This window comes from Schistocerca serialis, chromosome 3 (genome assembly GCF_023864345.2).
Source record: "Schistocerca serialis cubense isolate TAMUIC-IGC-003099 chromosome 3, iqSchSeri2.2, whole genome shotgun sequence".
In the NCBI taxonomy this organism is placed as follows: domain Eukaryota; kingdom Metazoa; phylum Arthropoda; class Insecta; order Orthoptera; family Acrididae; genus Schistocerca; species Schistocerca serialis.
Genome location: NC_064640.1, coordinates 433,352,792 through 433,376,987, shown reverse-complemented (window position 1 = coordinate 433,376,987; position 24,196 = coordinate 433,352,792). Strand labels below are relative to the sequence as shown.

The 24,196-nt window shown below is 38.3% G+C and overlaps 1 protein-coding gene across 4 annotated transcripts in view; it reads right to left on the bottom strand.

Moving 5' to 3' along the window:
- Nucleotides 1-400: 400 nt before the first annotated feature.
- LOC126470319 (dynamin) overlaps nt 401-24,196 on the bottom strand; it is a 110,093-nt gene continuing 86,297 nt past the window's right edge. For 3 of the 4 annotated variants that reach the window (XM_050098096.1, XM_050098097.1, XM_050098098.1), the window contains one exon: nt 401-1,387. In XM_050098096.1, coding sequence (XP_049954053.1) covers nt 1,246-1,387 — 142 coding nt within the window. In that variant the 3' untranslated portion in view covers nt 401-1,245. Of the gene's footprint in view, nt 2,608-24,196 lie in introns of all 4 variants that reach the window. The other variant, XM_050098099.1, reaches the window with a different exon arrangement.

Genomic DNA, 24,196 nt, shown 5'->3' with positions numbered 1-24,196 from the left:
ACATAATTTACATGACACTAAGTTTCATCACTATGAAATAGTTTACTATGGTACTACTTTGCATTATCTGTTACGTAAGAAACTGCTGAGTCTTACAACTTTCAGGCCAATGAAATGTTTCTGAAAGCTTTTCAACAAAACTTAGAAATATGAGATTTCAGTTCATTAAAAGAAAGAACATTTGGCAAGAACAAGACTATGCATCACAACTCTGTAAGAGCTATCCACACACTACAACTTTACACACCTGATACGTAACATAATTTGGTTACACTTCTGGTCCTTTGTGTTTTACACATTTGGAAAGACTGGCAACAAAGTATGTACAAGCTGCTTGCAATTTTCTCCCTGGAGTTTCAGAAATACACAAACCATTTTCTTTTTTATAGCTTTGCAAAGAGTGTGTGTGTGTGTGTGTGTGTGTGTGTGTGTGTGTGTGTGTGTGTGGGCGCGCGCGCGCGTCTGTGACCATCACACACTTGTGAATTATGAGGGAACTGAACATGGACTTACTTCGCACTGTGGTGCGTATTAGGTACTAAGCCCAAAACAAAAATAGTTCCAAGCAGTACACCACATACAAAGATGTATTTATTCACTCACTCACTCCCGCACGTGCGTTGACACACACACACACACACACACACACACACACACACACACACATATATTTACATAACTGCAAGATAACATTTATCGTCTTTCAGACATCAGTAAGTATATCTAACTTGTGCTACGTCTTAAGTGTCTTTAACAATCTGCAATATGAAAATGCTAGGACTACAGTGCAAATAACCAGTAGTCCATTAGTATTACTTAATGTAATCATAATTCTACTGGAGAGTTTTTTCTTTCTCTCTCTCTTTACATCTATGCATACAAACATTTTTAAATACAAACAAAATCTTTGTACAATTCTTTCATTAATAATATTCTAAGTTGTCATATTACAAAATGGAGTAGGGAACATTACACACTAGCCTGAGTAAACAATGAAAAAACAACAGACTATAACTGTTGGTGGATAAATAACTGAAATTAAAAATAAATGAACACAGATCTCTCCATTATACAGATTAATATCAACATTTTTGTATATGCAGAATGCATCTACAATTTCATCCACATTCTCTTTAAATTACACAAAAAGAAATAATTTTGCTGAAAAGTAGATACATTACGTGAGCAACATCTATACTATGAGATCACAATGTAACAGTTCATTAATAGGGAACTCCAAGGTCCCTACTTTGGCATTCGGAAAGCATCTCTTAACTCATTGACAGCCGCCTGTGCTGCAGCCTGGCCGACCGCCTGCTGCACACGGTGGGGGATGGGAGGCATGCCTGTCATGGCTGTCCCCAGAATTCCCCCGCTGCCACCCCGGCTGTGCGCAGACAGCAGACAAGAACAGTTAGATCCCCCGCCCAAAGATTCTAACGACAACCAAAGTATGCTAGAATATACTTATGTAAAATGTATTCGGCATATACCCAATGTCCATACACACATTATTAATGTATTTGGAAACTCATAAACTACCCTATAACTTAATCTACAAGGATCAACTGTGAACACAGCCAGTGTAATTTTATACTTGCTTGGAGAAAGAAGAAATAAATAAAATTTGAAGTTGTGCATGTGCCAGAATAAATCCTATTGCCAACCTCATTGTTTACAGCCAGAGGGCAACTTCCCAAATAAACAACACTCCATATATGGAAGGGTCTTCTTTAACATGTGCTTATCAGCAGGAAATATTGTTAGGCAGAGGTGCCGAGTTCTATACTTTATACATTTCTCTCATGGCAAATGTAGATTCGCTTTCTCTACAACATTAGCTCCAGATAAACAAATGGGTATTGGTTGAATATATTCTGGACAATTTTAGTAAGTATGTAACGGAAAAATTATGGACATAGGTATATGCTTGCCCTTTATGGGTCAAATTCAATACACATTTGCACTGAACTTTGAATGAATCCTTTGGAAGTCTGAAATGCTCAGATTCCAGCAGGCAGTACCATCTCCATTGTTATTAGATAAATCACTTCTAAGAAATACTAACACACATTAAAAGATTAATAAGTCATCAATGAAAATGCTACTGAAACACATGATAATATTAGCAGCATGGCTAAAATATATATGGGGCAACAAATAAATGTAACACTGTCTGGACTGGTGCACTAGAAACATTGCTACACCTGCTTCCTTAACAGTGTGTGTGGTTTACCTACACAACTATACACTGGTGTGTGCTCTCACATTTTTACAGTATAAGTCACCCAGCTTTTCAAAATGAAATGGTCTATATTAAGTACTGAGTCATCATTAAGCTTATTAACAATACAATAACATTGTTGTTCTTTTCCCATTTAAAGTGTAATCACTAGACAACCTTTATGGATACCACTGACTAATAACTGCACAGTACAGGGGTTTATAGGTAACATTTTGAAAGTCTACAGAACTGACGTCTTACAATTTGTGTTATAATGAGACCAATCCTGACAAAATCGAGGTTAGTATTTATACAAACACATCACAGTTTGTTAACTGATTGAAGATTTGTGTCATGCAGTTATTTGCAGTTACTGCCTCCGCCTGAAAGAAAAAGGTCAGATATTGCAGAACAAGCGAGCATTTAACACACATGTACCACAATGTGAAAGACCATTTCAGCAACTTTGCATTCAATACTACAGAAATAGTTACAAATAAGCAGTTAATTAAAAACCAAACCCCAATCACTTAATCCACAAAAGCAATTTTTGTAATAGGAAAAATATAACAAAGGGACTAGCCTCTTTGAAATAGCCACTACTCTCTTTTTTCAAAAGTCACCACCATTTGTACCTGATTTTTAACCAATATTAGTATGTTACACACTAGAACATTAGGGGGAGGACAAAAGATGTTAAAGTAGTAAAAACAAATTAAAAATCGGAGTACATTTTAACTAATAAATAAAAAAATAAAAAAAGACATTTAAAAAAAAAAACGTTTTTGTTATTACAAGTGCATAATAGACAACTCAGTTATGTAAAAGAGTAGGAAACCAACTCTTAACTGAAGCAGAAATAAAAGATTACAGGAGAAATTAGTAGTACTAGCACATTTTCATGCAGTAACATTTTATATAACTTTCAACAAATGGTAATTTTGCTGAAATGGATCTTTCAGACATAGACGAAAGGAAAACAGCATACTAAAGGTTTCAAAATACATGTTTAAACCACTTAATTTTATATTTATGTGCAGAGATTAAAGTTACTGAAGCATTTCCAAGATACTGTCACTGTAAAAAAGTTAAGCAACCAGAAGGAATGGTTCATTTTGTATACATGCACAAAACCAGTGCATTTTCAGTTATTTGGACTGCCAAACTATGTAGAGGCAGAAGAGTGCATTAGTGGTGTCACAATATGGTAGTATCACACATACAGTAGTAAAGTGGAATCAAGAGTTCCAGGTGGTTGGTCTATACCATGAGGATACAGACTGTGTCTCACTAACACACTACTCAGCAGTAGCTTTGAGAGAACCCCCCCCACACACATACAGTAGTAAAGTGGAATCAAGAGTTCCAGGTGGTTGGTCTATACCATGAGGATACAGACTGTGTCTCACTAACACACTACTCAGCAGTAGCTTTGAGAGAAACCCCCCCCCCACAGACACACACACACACACACACACACACACAAGTGGATTGGTGCATGAATTACGCAACTGCCAGATGCGTTGACAATTCAAAGTGAAACAAAATGCCAAAGATTCCTTCTCCACCCCCATGGGTATCCAGATATACTATGGAGTTTCTCAGACAAACTGAAGAAAAGTAATATATTGTTTGCAACATAATGTACAGACACAACACCTCTGCACCTAATATCTCCATAAAGATAATGTAATAATGAAATTACTAAATGTCATCCTGTACCATTGTCAATTACAAATCCCTTTTTTATGCAGAAGCTGCCAGTACCACCTAAGAAAAGTATGCTTGAATGAATACTGTACCTGGGTATCAGGACAGCATACAGTGAAAAATCTAGGTTAAACAGTATTCTGAACAGCAGGAATACATAACTGTGACAGTTTAAAGTGGTGAGAATGAGTTCTAGAATTTAAGGAAGATAGAGACCTGCAGCAAGCTTGACATTATGGTATGCAGATTCCTCAGGTCCAAACAAGTCATCCCTGATACGATTCACGAGCACTGAAGGTACACCACATCCTCAGGTCTTACATTTCACATGGAAACAACTTGGCACTTCCAATGCCTTTTTTGTTCTACACACAGAGTACACACAATAATCAGTTACATAATGCAGAGTTTTTTCAGGAACTAGCCAAAGCCCTCAGTCTGTGGTATCAGATGCCATAGCAGAATAGCTGTTTGAGTTATTGTCAAGACAAAGTGCTTCCACAGACTGTACAAACACTGGACAATTGCCTTCTAGTTCTTCTTAGCACAGACATACAGACTAAAAGTGGTCCTACCGGACTGGACCTATCTTAAATCAATACTACCCAATATCTTAGCAGTCTGATGAGAATTTGTTCTTATTTAAATATTTTCATGATATCCCTCACCAATGTATATTTTTATTTCAATCCCATTACTCCTTTTGGATGCTTAACTTTCCTGTTCGTGATAGTATGCAGAGTTTCATTTCAGTGTTAAGCAACTAATTTTGTGTAATAATACATGAAATATTAAAATGAAGTACATAAAAAAGCAGGAACAAGTATATTGCTACATATAAATAGCCTGTGTTCAAGACTCTGTAGGTGACAATGTTCTACATCTACATCCATACTCCGCAAGCCACCTGACGGTGTGTGGCGGAGGGTACCTTGAGTACCTCTATCGGTTCTCCCTTCTATTCCAGTCTCGTATTGTTCGTGTTGTTGTTGTTGTTGTTGTTGTTGGTGGTGGTGGTAGTGGTGGTGTAGTAGTACAGTTGTATCCCCAGCTCCCTACTCTTGTCAAAGCAACAAACCACTATATGACATCCTAAATGCAGTAGGCGCCTTTTCATTTATCAGTAAACTGCTTATGCCAGCTTCTGAAACAATCTGACTTCACAAAACGAACTGTCCTTTACACGACAATACTTGCATCTGAGAAAACCTAAAGTTCTCCATGATCTTCTGTAGGTCCCTGCCCAGCAATAACAACCATTAGATACACAAGGGCCGACGATGGTCTTCTGATAAGCAGGAAATTCTTCAACAGTAGGATCATTTCAGATAATTGTATTTGTAGTTATAAGTAAAAAGAAGTCTATCCGACTAACTACTTGGAAGTAGATAAAGCTAATAGCAGAAGAATAGTAGCACAGAACAATGCACAGATACATATTAAATTAATATTTTTTGAAAGCATCAACAGTTTGCAACATTTACAGTTCTAACCTACCAAACGTAATCCAAGACACATTATGCTACACAACAGCGCAGATACCGACAAAGTTAGAAGGGAGAAGTAGTTCAGATTGAAAGATTTCGCCACATCAAGCAGAAAATGAAGTGTCTGTACTAAGATGCTACTTAAATTTCAATTTACTGTTGTATCATAAACCACACAGTAAATGGACAAATGATGTTTAGTAGGGCATATTTCTTGTTATGCTGTTCTATAACCTCAATACATTGTATGTAATGCACACTATTTTCACAAGAGTCTATCACAGTCACTTTTTTATGTAATTTTTTTTTTTACATTTATTGCTACTGATGAATTCTTCTTGGGTTATCAGCCAAGTGGTGGCATCATCTTGTCGCAACGTTTCAATGTGTTTCATATCCATCACCTTCTGGTGATGTGTCAGGATGCTGTGTTCTGCATCTCTATGTAGCTGCTTGGCCATCGTCCGCTTTTGTAAGCCGGCCAATCACATTCCTCCGGAAGGGGGTACCACGTCGGTGGTGGTGGGGGGGCCAAAGCGCGGCCCGGCATCGAGATCCGGTGGCTATCCAATCGGTCTGCGGACGCCACTGCCTTCAGATCAGAGCGCTCCTGCCGTATTTCGCCAATTGCGGGACTGAGCTGAAAACCGCTGTCCCTGTTTACTAAATTGTTGTGTAGACATATCTCCACTGCCTCTTTGAAGATCGAGTCCCAGAAACTGTTTGCGCTGCACAGCTGCTTCGTTTTTCGAAATCCGAAGGTGTGTCTCTCAATAATGCTATGTTCTGCTACCGTGGACTTGTTTGTCTGTTCTAGTCGTACGTTCCCAATGTGTTCAGTACAGTGCTGGGAGGGACATTGTTGTGTCTGCCTGATATATTCCATCCCACATTCACACTCAATACTGTAAATGCCCGGCATCTACAACGCCAGCTGGTCTTTGGTTGAGCCAAGTATATCTTTAACATTTAGTGGTGTGCGAAAGACGGTAGTTATTTCATGCTTCTTTAATATTCTTGTGATCTTTGCTGTCGGCGGTCCAGCAAATGGCAGAAACGCCACACGTTTTGCTTCATCTTCTTCTGGTTTCTCCTCCCGCCTCTTGTCTGCACTCAAGGCGCGTCTTATTTGCGTCTCAGTGTTGCCATTCTTTCGGAAGGTTTCCCGCAGGTGTGCTAACTCACATGGCAAACTCTCGCTGTCACAGATCGACCTCGCTCTTTGTGCTGAGGTGTTTAGTACAGAGTTATGTTGTGCTGGTTGGTGGCAGGTCCGAGCATTGAGATATAAGTCCATGTGTGTCTTCTTCCTGTAGACCGAGTGTCCCAACCTACAGTCCGGATTTTTCTTGCTCAAAATATCGAAGAAGAGAAGGCAGCCATTCTCTTCTACCTCCATGGAGAATTTCATGCTGTCATGTATGCCACTGAGATGGTGTAGGAACTCCTGTAGTTTTTCCTTGCCATGGGGCCACACTGCAAAAGTGTTGTCTATGTATCCGTAGAACACCTTTGGTTTATGGTGGGCGGTGTTCAGTGCCACATCTTCAAAGTGCTCCATGTACAAGTTGGCAATACCTGGGGCCAGGGGGGAACCCACGCAACACCATCTGTTTGCTCATAGAATTTCCCGCCACATTTGAAGTACGTAGTGATTAACACGAGACAAAAGAGTCTGAGTGTGCCCTCATCGAAGTGGTCTTTGAGTAGAGCTAAGGAATCATCCAGCACCACCTGGGTGAAAAGAGAAGTGACATCAAAGCTCAGTAGTAGATCATTCTCGTCCAGGCATAAGCCTTGGAGTACTGTCAAATGGGGTGATTTCAGACGGTTTTGTCATTATTTTGATTGTAACTTTTGTACATATTGATAGATTAAATTGATTGTTATGGAAGTGGTAGGGTATATGTGTAACGAATAAAATATCCCAGAACCAGAAAGTGTATGTGTAGGTATATTTATCTGAGGCAGTTAAATAAAGTGTCTGAAGTCACCCCATAGATTGGGGTGATTTCGGACACGTGTTTGTTAAACCTCTGTCCAAAGTTACAGCATATAGAGGGCGAATTCGGACATTTACTGCTTTTTTAAAAAATTCTACATGCTTTTTATTTGATTTTGGTGACATTTTACACATTGATCATGTTGCTATGTGGGAGATTTTACAGCTTTGCCTTAATATTGGAGAAAAACCTCTTAACAGTCTCTTTGTTCACTTATGCACGAGCTCATTTAATATTTTCGCTTAAGTGAACGAAAAGATGATCTGACCATTGTTTGAGGAGTAAATGCACCCATTCTCCTCTTGGTAAATTATTACGAATCTGATTTAATCCATTATAAATGATTACTGAAAGCCTGCGAATGTAGAAACAATAGGTTTGTTTATTAATAAATAAATCTTCTGCTACCAGTCACGATTTTTCTTTATTTTACTTTTCGCACGATGTGTTTCAAGAAATAATTCCCATTTTCAGGTGTGTTTTTTGAGTGTATTAAGCAGTTTTCTAATGGTCCATTTGTGCAGAGTCTCACACACACTAAACATCACACACAACTTGTACACTTTACACACAGAAATATCTTATGTAAACAAAACAGTTACAAAGATCTTCTTACAGGTAGTCCACAGAGGTAACATTATAGGTCTTCCACAGATTATATGTTTTTGTACAGAGGTTATTTATCTTAACAATTTGGCTCATAAATTACTTATATTTATTTTACAATTGTGCTTTGTTTTACTATTTTTATTTAAGTATGCTATCGAAACATCTGAAGAAATTCACTGATTCACTTTCAAGTTTTTCATTTAATATTTTTTTTGTCTTCACATTTTCTGTAATGTGAATATATCTCCAGTTCTTCTAGTAAATGCATTTTGTGTCCTTATATTTAGTCGGTGGAGTACTTTGACATTTTGCTCTATTTTTCCAAATGGGTGTTCTGTATTACGTATGTGTGTTGCTATTGCTGATTGTGTGTGTGTGTGTGTGTGTGTGTGTGTGTGTGTGTGTGTGTGTGTGTGTGTGTGTGTGTGTGCGCTCTAATGTGCTGTGTGTACCTGGTGTTGAAATTTCGGCCTGTTTGTCCTACGTAGAACTTGGAGCACACCTGGCATGTTACCTTGTATATTCCAGAGTCTGAATATGGATCATGATTACACTTTATATTATGTATTAGTTTTTGTTGTAGTTTATTAGATGTAGAAAATCCAATTTTTACTCTATGATTTTTGAAAACATATGCAATCTTCTGTGATACATTGCCTGCGTATGGGATACTAGATATACATTTGTTTTTTCTCTTTTTCTTCTGTGGTGCAGTTTGTACCTCGGTTTTTCTTCACTTTCTCTAAGATTGTCAACCATGGAAGCATTGTAACCATTGGCGACTGCAATCTTTTACACTGAGTTTATTTCTTGTTGCATATCTTCTTGGTTCAATGGTATTTTTGTTGGCCTCTGCAGCATTGACCTGTATGCTGCCTGTTTATGGATATTTGGGTGACATGAGGTTGCAGGGATTGTGGTGTAAGTCATTGGGTTTTTCCTACAAATTTTGAATGTGCATGTGTTGTTGTGTCTTGTAATATTTAGTTCTAGAAAGTTGATACTTTTATTTTGCTCATGTTCCACTTTAAATTTGATTTTCTCATTTAGATTACTGAAATGATTTAGAATGTCCGTGATGTCTTTGGTATCCCCTTTCACTAACAGTAGTGTGTCATCTACATATCTCCTATAAAATTCTATTTTCTTTAGGCAAGGTTTTTGGCTGTCAAATAATTTTTGTTCTAAGTGATTTATGTATATGTCGGCTATGGTACTGGATATACATGATCCCATTGCTAGGCCATCTGGTTGTTTATGAATGTTGTCATTAAAGGTAAAGTAGTTGTACCTTAGGGTTAGCTGAAGGAATTCCATAAATTCAACAATCTCTGTGTATGAAAGTTTTTTGTGTTGCATAAGGTTCTTTTGTATTACTGTTAGAGCTTCTTGTAGGGGTATGTTTGAATAAAGATTGGTGAGGTCAAGTGATATAAACTGTGCAACTTAGGGGAGTTTTCTGGTTCTTAGTTCTTTAGCTAGAGTCATGCTGTTTTTTTATGGAATATGTTGTTTCATATGTATAATATTTCATCAGTATGTTATTCAATTTTTGTGACAGTTTGTATGTTGGGCTATTTATAGAGTTGACCACAGGATGTATCGGGTTTCCATTTTTGTGTATTTTTGGCTGTGCTCTTAGGCATGGTGCTTTTGGATTGTGATGTTTAGCGTGTGTGAGACTCTGCACAAATGGACCATTAGAAAACTGTAAGTACAAATTCTTCTAAATTTCGCCACTAATTTCACAAAAAGAATTGATACCCAACTAAAAATTCGCCTGTTTCTTATATATTGCGCGCGCGCGCGCGCGCAAGCGCGCGCGCGCACACACACACACACACACACACACACACACACACCATCTAAAGAAATGGCTTAATACACACAAAAAAACGCACTTGAAAATTGGAATTATTTCTCAAAACGTGTCGTGCAAAAAGTAAAATAAAGAAAAATCGTGACTGGTAGCAGAAGATTTATTTATCAATAAACAAACTTATTAATCATTACGAAATTTCTTCTCTTCTCGGCCAGATTTATCAAGGTAGCTTTTAACTAAATACCTAATATCTAATTTAGTGAAGGGAAATCCCCAATGTGTAGCCCTCAAGATACCTTGCTTCAACATTTCTCCTTCTTCATTTAGCACTGGCTGTCATCCCATTTTTTTCAGATGTGATCCCTGCACTTTATTTTGTAGGGTTGATTTAGGTATACCATATAAATCACATGCTTTTCTGTATAATTATTTACCACTCTGCATATCACGAACAGCTTTATCGAAAAGTTCCGGGTCACAATTACACTGTACTGTAGCACCTCCCCTGCTCTTATACGTTCTCGGGATTGTCCGAAATCACCCCACACAGTACACAGTTTTACAAAAACCACCGTTATTTTATAACCTTGCACGAGAAACTCGACAAACTTGTACAGAAATTGACTCGATGCTGTTAGCTACTGAGCGAATCGATACTTACGGTTACAATACCTTCCCACTTGGCGCAACAATAGAAAGTTTCCACTTTACGATAATGCATGGATTTTTAACACAGACTGTTCCTCAATTATTCACCCAGGGAAACAATTGACGCAAAATAAAAGTTGTGGAAAGCACAAAATGCAATCTTGCGCCTAAAATAAATGGCGCACGGACGTTAAAATAAGTACCTCTTTGTTTCTATGCAGTGGCACAGAGAAAATAAGCCATACTGTCTGAATTTGCCCCAGTGTCCGGAATCACCCCGTTTGACGGTCGAGTTCCTGACACGGTGAGTGCAGCGACATCTGAGTAGTTTTAACAGCTGTGCTAGGTGCTTGGCTACACCATACATCTGAGAATTTATGGTGTTCAATATAGGACGTAGTGGGACATTCTCCTTATGGATCTTCGGGAGGCCATACAGTCGCGGTGGAGCCCATGCTCGTGGGTAAAGCTTCCTGATGGTGTTTCTGTCAAGTCTTGAGCAGTTGAGAAGATCTATGGTCTTGTGCATAACAGAAGCAGTCACGTCTTTCCCTACTTCTTTGTTTGCTGGATCTTGTAGTAAGGTGTCGATCTTCTGCCAATAATCTTCTGACTTCAGTATGACTGTCACATTCACTCTGTCTGCTGCTAAGAGCACTATATCCTCGTCATCACGAAGGTTCAACAGTGCCTTGTGCTCTTCTGCTGTAATAATGTTCTTCGGCATTCTTACTTTCTCGAGTACCCTGCTTGTCTCCCTACTCACTTCCTTGGCTGCTCTCAGCGGGAGTCTACGTATGGCTTGCTCAACGTCGCTGTTGATGTCACGTTTTGGTAACGTTCGTGGAATTGGAACAAAGTTCAGGCCTTTTGACAGCATGGAGATTGTTGGCTCATCCAGTGCTCTCTCTGTCAGGTTGATGACTGTCTTAATATTGCTGGCTTTCTCCTCCTGTTGACGTCCGCCCGGAAGTCTGAGGAACTTCTCGCAGTTTGTTGGTGGCTTTCTTCTTGTAGAGCTCACTGCTTGCGTACGTGTTACCGTCCATCCACTCCCAGGTGTGTGCTGGGAGATTGGAAGCTAGGTACAGGTGGTGAGTGAGCAAAGTCTTGGCGTTCTTGTCGAGTTCCATTCTGGTAACACATGTGTGTTTCCATACCAAGGCTGAACCAGCCTGTTGTAATATGCATTTTTTCCTCGCTGTGTTGACAGGATGCCACAAGTTTACAAACTGCGGCATCCCTTCCTTATCCCAGCACCTTAGCGAGAAGGCTGCAGAGCAGCTTTCCCTTCTTGGTTCGTAGTTTCTGCAGCATCTTGTAGCTGCGCTGGACATCCTCTCCGTAGAGGTGTGATATATGTGATTGCAGTCTTTCTCGGCATATTCCAATCATGAATTCTTCACAGGTTTATCAGCTGAGTGGTGTCGTCGTCTCGTCGCAACATTTCTACCAGTTTCGTACCAATCATCATCATCTGGCGAAGTGTCGGGATGCCGTGTTCTGCAACCAGAAGACGACCAAGCAAAACATGTGGCATTTCTGCTGTTTGCTGGACCGCCCCAGCCAAGATCGCAAGAATATTAAAGAAGCATGAAATAACAACCATCTTTCGCGCACCGCAAAAAGTTAATGATATACTTGGCTCAACCAAAGACCAGCTGGGGTTGCAGACGCTGAGAATTTACAGTATTGAGTGTGAATGTGGGATGGAATATATCAGGTAGACACAATGATGTACCTCCCAGCGCAGTACTGAACACATCAGGAATGTACGACTAGAATAGACAAACAAGTCCACAGTCGCAGAACATAGCATTATTGAGGGACACACCTTTGAATTCGAAAAAACGAAGAAGCTGTGCAGTGCCAACGGTTTCTGTGACTATCTTCAAAGAGGTAGCGGAGATACGTCTGCACAACAATTTAGTAAACAGGGACAGCGGTTTTCAGCTCAGTGCAGCGTAGAATCCCGCAATTGACAAAATATGTCAGGAATACTCCGATTCTGGTGTCAAAGATCAAATGATTTCCATTATATGAAATATATTTTAAGCCACTCCTTGTGTGGACTTGTCTTCATCATACAAGATCTACCTCGAATCTTCATACAAGTATTTATTTACTGCTGTATTCTGCCTGAAGTATTAGATTTGCAATGACATGCAAAATTTAATAACAAATCAATTTAAAATTTTTCTAAGGTAACAAAACTTGAGAAAGGGCTTAATTTGTGAAGTGCATGGCCAGTTCTTAACAAATTTATCAAATGTATATACATATCTAAGCCGATCAAATGTCTAACTGCAGCGAAAAAATGTAAAGTTTTGACTACTTATGATCACCGGTTTTCCCTGTGCTCTGTTTCTATAACTGACATCACTGCACATTGCTTTATGAATGAGGAGAGTAATCTGCATTCAATACAATAATTGCCTCAAAAATATGCAAATGTTTTAGAAGGCAAGTTGATTAAGGAAATTTATTATATAGAAGCATAAAGTGTACTGTAAGTCTGTAGCCTACTGCCATGAAAAATATAGCTCTACAGTTCTATAGAACAATTTCACAACCCTTTTAGAGAACAGAATCACAATATGGAATGAGACTCATCCAACCAGGCAACATGTTTCCAGTCACCAACAGTCCAATGTCGGTGTTGACAGGCCCAAGTGAGGTGTAAAGCTTTGTATCATGCGGTCATCAAGGATACATGATTGGGCCTTTGGCTCTGAAAGCCCATATCGATTATATTTCATTGAATGGCTTGCACACTGATACTTGTTGATGGCCCAACATTGAAATCTGCAGCAATCTGTGGAAGGGTTGCACTTCTGCCACACTGAACAATCCTCTTCAGTAGTCATTGGTCCTGTTCTTGCAGTATCTTTTTCTGGCCACAGCAATGTCAGAGAGGTGATGTTTTACTGGATTCCTGATATCCACAGTACACTCTTGGAATGGTTGTTCAGGAAAATCCTCACTTTATCATTACCTTGGAGATGCCATGTCCCATCGCTTGAACGCCGACTATAACACCATGTTCAAACTGACTTAAATCTTGATAGCCTGTCATTTTAGCAGCAGTAGCTAATCTAACATCTGTGCCAGACACTTGTTGTCATATAGGCTATGACCACAGCCCCGTATTCTGCCTGTTAACATATCTCTGTATTTGAATACACATGCCTATATCAGTTTCTTTGGCACTTCAGAGTACATTCACTACAGCATCTCTTACAGTTAAATGAGAATCCAACATTCTTTTATTTTACACAAATTTACACTGCCTTCATTCAAAATGTTCCCCGTCAATGTGAATCCCATTTTTAGACCTGTATTGCCACGCAAAAGTGCAAGTGCATCCTTCACAATTATTTTAATGGTAGGGTATTTCTTTTCTTCAGAGGTATATAAATCTTCTCAAAAAACTGACTCAATACATGTCCACTGGTTTCTTGTCATTAAGTGATTTTTCTTCTTCTAACACCAATAGTTTCCATTCATCAACTAGTGCATGTTCACTGTACTGAACTGGAAGAACTGCACCTATTTCACTATGCTTTTGTATGATCCTTCTCTTAATTTCTTTGTAGGATCCAAACATCAAAGATACCACAACACAGGTTTAACCAAAGAGGACTTTTCTAACGTATGTGTACAAGCGTACACACACACACACACACACACACACACACACACACACACACACACACACACACAGTGCTTTCTAGCTTACATGGAAATATAGCATCTTTCTTATGTGGTTAGCTTCTTGATATATTCACTTTCTCTATTGTCAAACATATGTTTTTCAACAGCAAGTAATACTTATTACAAAATGCTTCATGACTCAGTGGAGCATCACTAACACAAAATCAATTCATGAGTACTCTGATCAGATTTATGAGCTATTTATATGTTAGATGCATTAAAGGATCTCATTCTGGAAGAAACCAGTGAATATTTCAAGTATGAGCACTTGGATGAGGGAGCATAATTTCTACTTTGATTGTTTTGTCTTATAAAAGTTTAACAATATTCTTGTATTTCAAAGAACTTAACTTGCTTTTGTGCTGGAGTACGAATTGAAGAAAGCATTTTTCAACAGTTGACCAATGTTGTAAAAAGACTCACCAGCTGGTTCGATTGTCTCCTAACTAGAGGAAATGTGTTTCAAAAAAGGATAACCTACATGTTTCATATTTTATTGTATTTTTCAACATCTCCCTAATGAGATGTTTGGCCATAGAGAAAATTGGAGAAACGAGATCATGTCTGAAGCATTTTCTCCAAAATCTTTTAATCCTTTTTGGAATGCATTATGAATGAGGTGTATGTTACATGTGCCAACATCAATCAACTTTTTTTTTTCCTAACAGGATCAAAGACTTACTCTTCAGACTATTCACAGTTTTGTAAACATTGGATCCATCATCAATTGCTTTCAATGAGGGAGCTTATCCATAGCTTCATTTAACTTGGAATAAATATCACTAACAATGGCTTTACCAATGAAGAAAGTCTCTAGATGTCTTGTCCTCATCATTTGTTTAGAATCAGACCCAGTAATTCAATTATAGTTTGAAGCTGTGTTCACAGTTTCATTGAAACTAAGAGAAATGTGCTGCTCCAATATCATCCACCAACCGCTTTTCAAAAATAAGGAGAAGGCATCACGTACTGAACATATTTCCTTGAAAGGGTGAACTCTGAAGGAACACTTCCAGGAAACATTGCCTCTAAAGTTTGTTTGACATCTTCACATGCTCGCTGAACAGCAAAGTTCCCTCCAATCAGTTTGAAACACCAGATTAACTCTGCCCTTGAAGCAGCTTGTCTAGCAGAATAAAGATTAATTGATGGTGTAGCTCCATTATGAAATTACACTATCACTGATACAGCCACAATGAGCTGATGGCAAATGTAGTTGTGAAGAAATCAGTTTCACTTTACATCATTCGCTGTGCTTCCATGTAGAAGCATGCTGCTTGATAGCAATAAAGACAGTAGTAATTTATGTCAACTTTAAAAAAGCATCAGACTCAATTGACAAACTTTATTTAGGGTTTTAGAGGAATTCAGAATTGATAGAAACCTAACTGACACCGTCTCAAAAGTTAAATTTTTTGGAGAAATCTGAGTACTTTTAAATAGACAGAGGTCAGGCAAAGATACAGATTATCCAAAATACTCTCCAATATCACCCAGGAGAAAATAACGAAAAGCTGGGAAGATGCTCTGCAGCAGGATGGAAGAAATGAAATACACCTTGGAGAAAAAAGGGAATGACTTTGAAATCAGGTATTTTTAAGCACAAAGAATGCTGGAAATCTTGCATGAAATAGCCAGAAAAATGGGTCTCAAAAACTCATATGAAAAAGAAAATAGAATATATCGAACACAGAAACAAAGGTGAGGAAAGCTTGGAGGTAAAATATGGGAAGATTAAAATGACATAAATTCTAATACTTAGGACAGTGGATCCCACCCAATAAATTGGATAAACAGGCAGCCAAAAGTTAGATCTTTCTTACGACCTAATTGAGCAGAAACAACAAATGAGCAATACCCTGCAACGTTAAAATCAGTCGCTTTAATTCTGTTATAAAACTGGAAGGACTCTATGCTTCAGATAATCCTATTTTAAATAAAAAGGTACAGATGGAAAAACTTTGAAGGAAGGAAGGAAGGAGAGAGAAAGAATTCTCAGTAAAATTCTGGAACCCAGAAGACTTCTGACGATACTTGGAAGAACAGAAAAAAATGAGGAGATGTACAAGAACACCAAACCTATTACTGACACTTTACACAACATGGTTGAAGTCCGTCTCTACATGGGTAGAACAAATCAAAAGAAATGTACAAGAAACTAGTGTTACACTAGACATGATCCAAAAAGAAAAGAATTTAGAAGTAGAGTCAACAGCATAAATTGGTTTGTAGAGAAAACAGTTAAAAGACGGTCCATACCTTACATTCCCTAGGAGGGGAGAAAGATAAGCTGTGACTGAATGAAGAGTGTCTGGGAAGAGGAAAAAAATGAAAAGCCAAGTCTCATGTTCTCAGACCAAAATTAAAATTACTATCTAAAACGGTCCAATCTGAAAAATACTGACTATTTTCCTGTGTTTGAGATTTTACACAACTCTTCACAATTGAAATCAAACAATGGAAAGTCCAAGTCAGAATATTAACAATTATGAAAGGACCAAGCTGGGCCAAAGCAGCTGGAGATAGCAGTCACATGTGCATGAAGTGTACCTCCTTTTCTCTCTCTCTCTGTGTGTGTGTGTGTGTGTGTGTGTGTGTGTGTGTGTGTGTGTGTGTGTGTGTGTGTGTGTGTGCGCGCGCGCGCGTGTGTTTTCCCCCTTTCTTTCCTGAAGACACCTTTGGATGAGAGCTCAGTGTTTGTCTTTTCACTGCGCCTGTCTGTAACTCAATGTGTCATCTTTTCACAGTTGCTTTGTTTTCATGAAACTGATAGATACCAAAGCATCTAGCACATACAGAATACTAAATCTGAATTTGGGGCAATGCCCCTACATAGTTTCATCATCAGAAATGAATAAGGAGAATGAACTACTCAGTCGTCTACTTGCTTTTACCAGGTTTTCTACACACAAGAACTTTCCTTCCTTTGCTTTTTTTCCTTCCCCAGTCCTTATAACTCGCATACGCACTGGACCAAACAAGTATGGAAGCTGCATTGAAGAGTAAAACTTCAGTTGCTTTGCTGTCAAAAAAGATTCCTCTTCTACACATTTACATGGGTGGTAGTTCACATAAACAGTGAAACAACCTGTTATGATATGATTTAACTGAATTTCTTTCTGAACCGTATATGTTTAATGGTGTCACTCAACAAATACAAGAACATGTATGCTGAAAAGTAATGTCCCCAAACTTTTTATTCTGTTCTCAGTATTGGTTGAGGTATGACATGTTGTATATTTACTCAGTCAACTTTCCTGTTTTGTTGACACAAGTTGCAACCCTCACTGTAAGAGGGTTCCGAATTTTAGTGTGTAACATGGCAGTGTGTAATGTAACTATCAGTGCATGAGAAACAGCATGCTGTAATTGAGTTTCTGCCCGCAACTGAAATCAATAGAAGAATGAAAGCTTTACATGGTGATCATTCTATTGACATCAGTAGCCTGAAACATTTGGTTGTTTATGCTCTTACTGAAAGATATGGTGGTACTAACCTCAACATGTGAGACATCCAATTTTCATCTGTTTCCAAAATGGAAAGCACGCCTTCAAGCACTTCACTTTGATAGTGATGAAGCAGTGTAAGCAGAAGTGAGGTTGTAGCTCCATCAACAAAGTCAAACATTCTACAGTTACAGTATCGACAAACTAGTCTCTCATTGGAAGAAATGCGTTTGTCACCAGGGTGACTATGTTGACAAATATGTAGACATGACCGATAATGATGAGGAAAGTTAATAATGTTTGTTTTATTTAAAAAGCTTTACGAGTTTTTAGATAGAAAAATTGAAGGCATTACTTTACAGCAGATCCTTGTTGTTAACATTCAATTACTTACAAATGATCAGGAGACTTTCATGCTCTCAGTGCTATCACCAAAGTCATTTATGTTCAATGTTCTAACAGAAATCGTCAAATTCATTTCCAAGCCATATCTGATCATAATTTTTATGTACACTCTTTACATTTTGAACCTGTACTGATGTTTCCACAATTACTTGACTTTTTATCGATGACACACGCTATCTTCCCTGGCGAAGAGTGAACTTTTGATACATAAAATAAAAAATTGACTTGAATTTTACATTGCCTCTTAGGTTTCTGCTCTTTTGAAATGGTATACCTTTGTCTTCCCAAATCACCCAGTCATATTCGGATGGACCTAGGTGTAACACAAAACCTAAACCACACTACATCTTTACATTTTTCACAAACACAAAACTTGCGAAAGGTGCAACTCAAAGTATTGGAAACACAACCTTAAAACTGCTTTGTTGCAGCTGCATACTGTGAAGACAAGATTAGACTTTTTGCAGTTAGATGTGGCTTATAACAATGGGACACCGTTCAGATGTGATGCACCATAAAAATATATGCAATTCTCTATCCGGAGGAGTTTACAAAATAGCAGATTTTGACTATGGAATACAATAATTAGCTTAAGACACTCACATGACCACACTAAACATGTTCTGTTACTCTAACGAATACGTAAAGCAATAAAATCAGTTCCACAACCAAGACTGTTGGTTTCACCATAGTTAATAGGTACTCATAGTCCTGTGCACATAATTTCGAATACTATGTTCTACACTCACTTCTCTATTATATAAGTCACCTGATGGTGCGTTGTGGAGGGTGCTTCATACACCACTATCATTCCCCCACCCTCACTTCCTCCTTCGATTCACAACAATATGCAAGAAGATCGGATAAATCTCTCTGTCGAAGGAAGTGACATGTTTGTCTCTTTTAGCTCTTGGAACTTTAACACAACATTCCCACAATGTACAACTTGTCTACTACTGGTGCTAGACGAGTATGTTCTCGATGTTTCTATTGTTGTGTGCTTTCACCGTATGCCACTGTGTAAGGCGGGTGACCTTGAGCGGGACTTAGCCGCAGAACGAGGCTGTGGCGCTCGATTCAAATGGGCTGGGCAACACGCTCCCTAGTATTACTAGGAGCGTGTTGCTGGAAAATTCACATCCTGTTGTGCAACGGCCCTGATAACTCTACCTTGTGTATTAATTCTACCTAGCCCATACACCAATCTGATGAGAAATATTCTTACAGCACTTGAGACCAATGGTAACATTATTAACGTACTTTTACATGTCTAAAAAAATACTTCAATGAAATGACTAAACTCCAGAAGTAATGACAATTCAACAAATTGCCTTTTTATAATGTACTTCAAAGTTTTGTATTCCAACTCAAACAAATGTTAATTTACTTCCTGATTTACCGTTTCAGTGATGTAGCTGCAGGTTTTTGCACTAAAACTTCTTGAGTAATGTAACTATCACAGTGATTGATGAGGGTATACATGCCCCAAGATATTTCAGTAAAATCATCAGAAGAAAGAAAAAAATCTAGAATACTTGGGGGACTTGTACTTGATGATGAGATATTAAGCCTTTAAATTCACCAAATGAAAGTAATTCTCTACACTGCAGGTTGCAGGCTGTAGATTATCTTCACACTTCTGTCTTAATACATTCAGCAAACCTCAGATGTCTACTTTCAAACGGTACTTTCATAAATACGAAAATATGGTGAAACACATTGTATTCATTCATTTTGTTACAGAATGGATCATTCTAATAGTAGTAATCTGCACTGAATTGGAATGAAGACTTCGTAAGACATTCAGTGGTTTATCCATACACAACAGGAAAAATGGCAATGGTTTACCTCTAAACACTGTCATGAAGGAATATGTAATGGAAATGTATTACTATGCATTAAGAGGAAATAATCATTCTTATGTTGGTACAAGTAAAATTAAACAGACAAATACTGTTCTCAGGAAATGAACTGTAGTGTATACTACTAAGAAAGTATAAAAAACATGCACCAATTTTTAACAAAAACAAGAACAATTCAATACCACTGATGCTGCATGGATGAATCGCATGTGACTGAGGAGAATGCTAATCAACAACAACACTAAAATGATAATATTTTCATCATTGCTATACACAGCTGTACAATGCAAAACTGATTAAAACTAAAATATATGTTTTAACAATTTTTATTTTGATTTCACGAACAATCTATCAATAATACAGAAACAGTTTTAATTACGATGATTCCCAAACGGATTGGGAGAAATGTGGACTAAATTTGTGTGGTTCTTAGTTTTGTCATATCCGATATATTTTTATTTACTATTACAAATTTTATGGCAATTGAGATTCACATCACCTATGTGATTACTACACTCCCCAATACATACCACCACTGTAATGACCAGTCGTTACACATTAAATGTTCAGAGATCCTGAAGCACACATATGTATTCATTAAAATTATGAACTTTTCATGCAGCTACCATACTTAATTCTGTATTATCACACCACCACCACCACCACCACCACCACCACCACCACCACCACCACCACAACCACAACCACCCTGTTTCATCACCAACACGCTGCTGCTTTGAGGAGGAGGACCCCAACTTAAAATGCATGTGACACCATCTGTCTTCAACATAGTGCCACACAATAGAGGCATTAAGCAGTGCATAAGTAAGGAAATAATGTTTAACCATAGCCACCAAAGTATAGTGTTAATGTGGGAGAGAGAAAGCAAGTGAGGACAACAAGGTTACTTTTTTAATTTTTCATAATTTTACTGCCAATACCAATTCTATGTAACTAAATGCCACTGTTTGTCAATTTAATATTCCATTATTCAGCCATAAACTTTTTTCTGTCTTTTCTCATCAACAAAGCATGTTCCCTACTGAATCTGAACATAGATCCTTGCTGCTCCCACCCAACACAATACTCCACACAGTTTCTGAAATACTGTGCAATACATTGGAACCTCTCCATGCCCCAACCATCCTCAATGCCATACACACAAAATTTTCATGTCCCAATAATGATTCTTGTCACACAGGCCTCGTGCTCCTAGATCAAAGCGCTTACCCTCTAATAACTGTAGGAGCATACTCAATCCCGTCTGAAAATTTGTCGCGCCTCCAATAACCAGCCTCTCTGCTCCCTGTCTAATCCAGAACTTGCCATACAGCCACTTCGATCTTACATCTCGCAGAAGTTTCAATCCAATGACTTTACCTTTTCAGCCTCATTATGTTGAGTTTCTCCAAGATCTATTTTCTTTGCCTACTCTGTACAACAAAAATGTTTCTATGCAACAACACTACTAGCCAGAACCAACTGAAAGCTGACATCCTACCTTGACTCACCCAATCTGCAGTTTCAACTTTCTGTGTAGGCAGAGTACATAATGTCCTAAAATTGTCAAAGATGGAACACATTTTTTGACAGGATAAGAATGGGGGATGGATATCACCCCACTGACATGGCACATCCTCATCTACAAAAAATTTCATTGTTGTCTGGCTGAAAATGGTCTCCAAGTAGCTGAACATTACCATTTCCAGTCAAGGATCAGTTCAGTTGGACCAGATGCCTCGGTCCATTCTATGTCAACACAGCCCAAACCATTATGTAGCCACCAACAGCTTGCACAGTGTCTTGTTGACAACTTGGGTCCATGGCTTCATGGGGTCTGCACTACACTCTAAAACTACCACCAGGTCTTATCAACTGAAATTGGGACTCATCTGACCAGGCCATGGTTTTCCAGTCACCTAGGGTCCAACCAATACGGTCACGAGCCCAGGAGAGATGCTGCAGGCATGTTGTGTTGTTAGAAAAGTCGCTCACATTGGTCGCCTACTGCCGCAGCCCATTAACACCAAATTTCAATGCACTGTCCCAACAGGTACATTTGGCATATGCCCCACATTGATTTCTGTGGGTATTTCATGTAGTGTTGCTTGTTGTTTAGTGCAGACTGTTCGCCACTGAACTGCACATAGTGAGAGGAAATGCCTGAAAGTTGGTATTCTCGGCATGCTCTTTACAATGTGGATCTTTGATTACTGAATCCTCAATGATTTCCAAAATGGAATGTCCCATTTGTCTAGCTCAAACTGCCATTCTGAATTCAGCATTTGTTAATACCCGTCATGCGACCATTCTCGTGTCAGAAACCTTTTCACATGAATCACCTGGGTCCAAATGACAGCTTCGCCAATGCACTGCCCTTTTATAGCTTGTGTGCACGAAACTATAGCCATCTGTATATAAATGCATATTGCTATCCCATTACTTATCACCTAAGTGTATCCATCCCCACAGCAATGACCTCACTGACATTTAACACTACATTTTGTAATGCTCTGTGTACTGGATCCTATTGCGGCTTTCTTCATTAACACAATCAACTGCATCACCAATTACTATTTTTTCACTGGAGATTTCACTACATACAAATCTATGGTAAAGCAATAGACAACTATACACATTCCTAATATTAACTTATTCATACACTATCAGGAGTAATACTCGCTAATAAATCCTGATCACAATGCAGGGTGTAATTCTTGCTAATAATTCCTAATCCTAAAACTCCTCAATGCAATTCAAACTCACTGACATCATCATCATGACACAGACTCAGTGTTAACATTCACCTTCCTCATTTCTATGGAATATCTAATTTTTGTTTCACACGGTTCTATTCTGCACAATGAACTCTCTCTCTCTCTCTCTCTCTCTCTCTCTCTCTCTCTCTCTCTCTCTCTCTCTCTCTCTGACTCTGTCTCTGTCTCTGTCTCTGTCTCTAGGTGCCTACCACCTCTCTAAGGATGAGAAACCACCCTTGCCACACAATAACTCTCTCCTCTACAACCATGTCACATGTGAACACCACATCTGCAATGAGAATAAATATTTCTCACAATACACTAAAGGTATTGCCATAGCATTCATATACAGGGTGCACACGTGACCAAGAAAAAAAGAATTCCCAGACTTTTTCCTGGATTTACTGGCAAAAAATACAGTTTTTCCTAGGTAAAAATACACTATACCCCTAGTGATAGCACATTCTTTCCATGTTAAATGATAATATACTTTCTCTCGGAGCTGTAAACCTCACCAGCCAATGACAGCAGATATTCAGGGCAGGATGTGTGATGTAGTCAACCAGTCATTGTTAAGTAGCACAAACACACAAACAGGAAAAATTAATGGTTTAAATTAATATACACAGGGTACAGTGATAAGAAAAGCTAAGCTTTCACTCCAATATGTACTGTAAAAAGTTTTTTTGCTGTTTTTTTACTACAGATGATTAGGCAGGATCCTAAGTGCACAGCTTAAATTGCATCAACTGAATATTTCTGAAAAGCACAATTATAAATTATATTGCTGTGCAATGAACATTTTATGGGTTACCTGGCTAAATAAGTGTTCAGCCCAGCACTTCAATTTTTCAACAGAAAAGTCAATTACATGTGAATGTTTCAAGAACGCACTTTGCACTTTTTTAAGGTAATTATACTTTTTGCCATCATTATTGCATAATTTGTAATCTATAACTAAAATAAATATAAGAAATTAACACTGAACCTTTGTCTTTTTTTTCGTGGGTGATCTCAACTATTGCTACATGGATCGTACCATTGTAGAAGATACATGTACAAGACTTGCCAAAAATATCTGCCCAACATCTTATAATCCAATATTGACCCAAATAAACTGAAACTTATCAGACGGTAAGTAAATTCAAAAAATTGGAAGGGCAAACTTTTATCATCAAATTACAGAGCATGCTACACTACAAAATGGTGTCAATCTCAACATCTGCTCCACAACCATTTTCTCTTAATGGTGCAAGTAGGGACAGTCTCTGCAAACACATCCATTTGTCCAACAAACTTTTCCTCCCATAATTTGTCTAATTGTGAGGTAGGCAATCTTCTAAATACACTCTTCCTTTTCTTCCTTAGGATAGAGGACAATGGTTAAGAAGTACGAAGCTGTTGACTGTCACCTGTCAAACACTATCACCCACATCCGAAACCTATTCCTCCATGCTGGGGAGAGAGAGAGAGAGAGAGAGAGAGAGAGAGAGAGAGAGGTGTGTG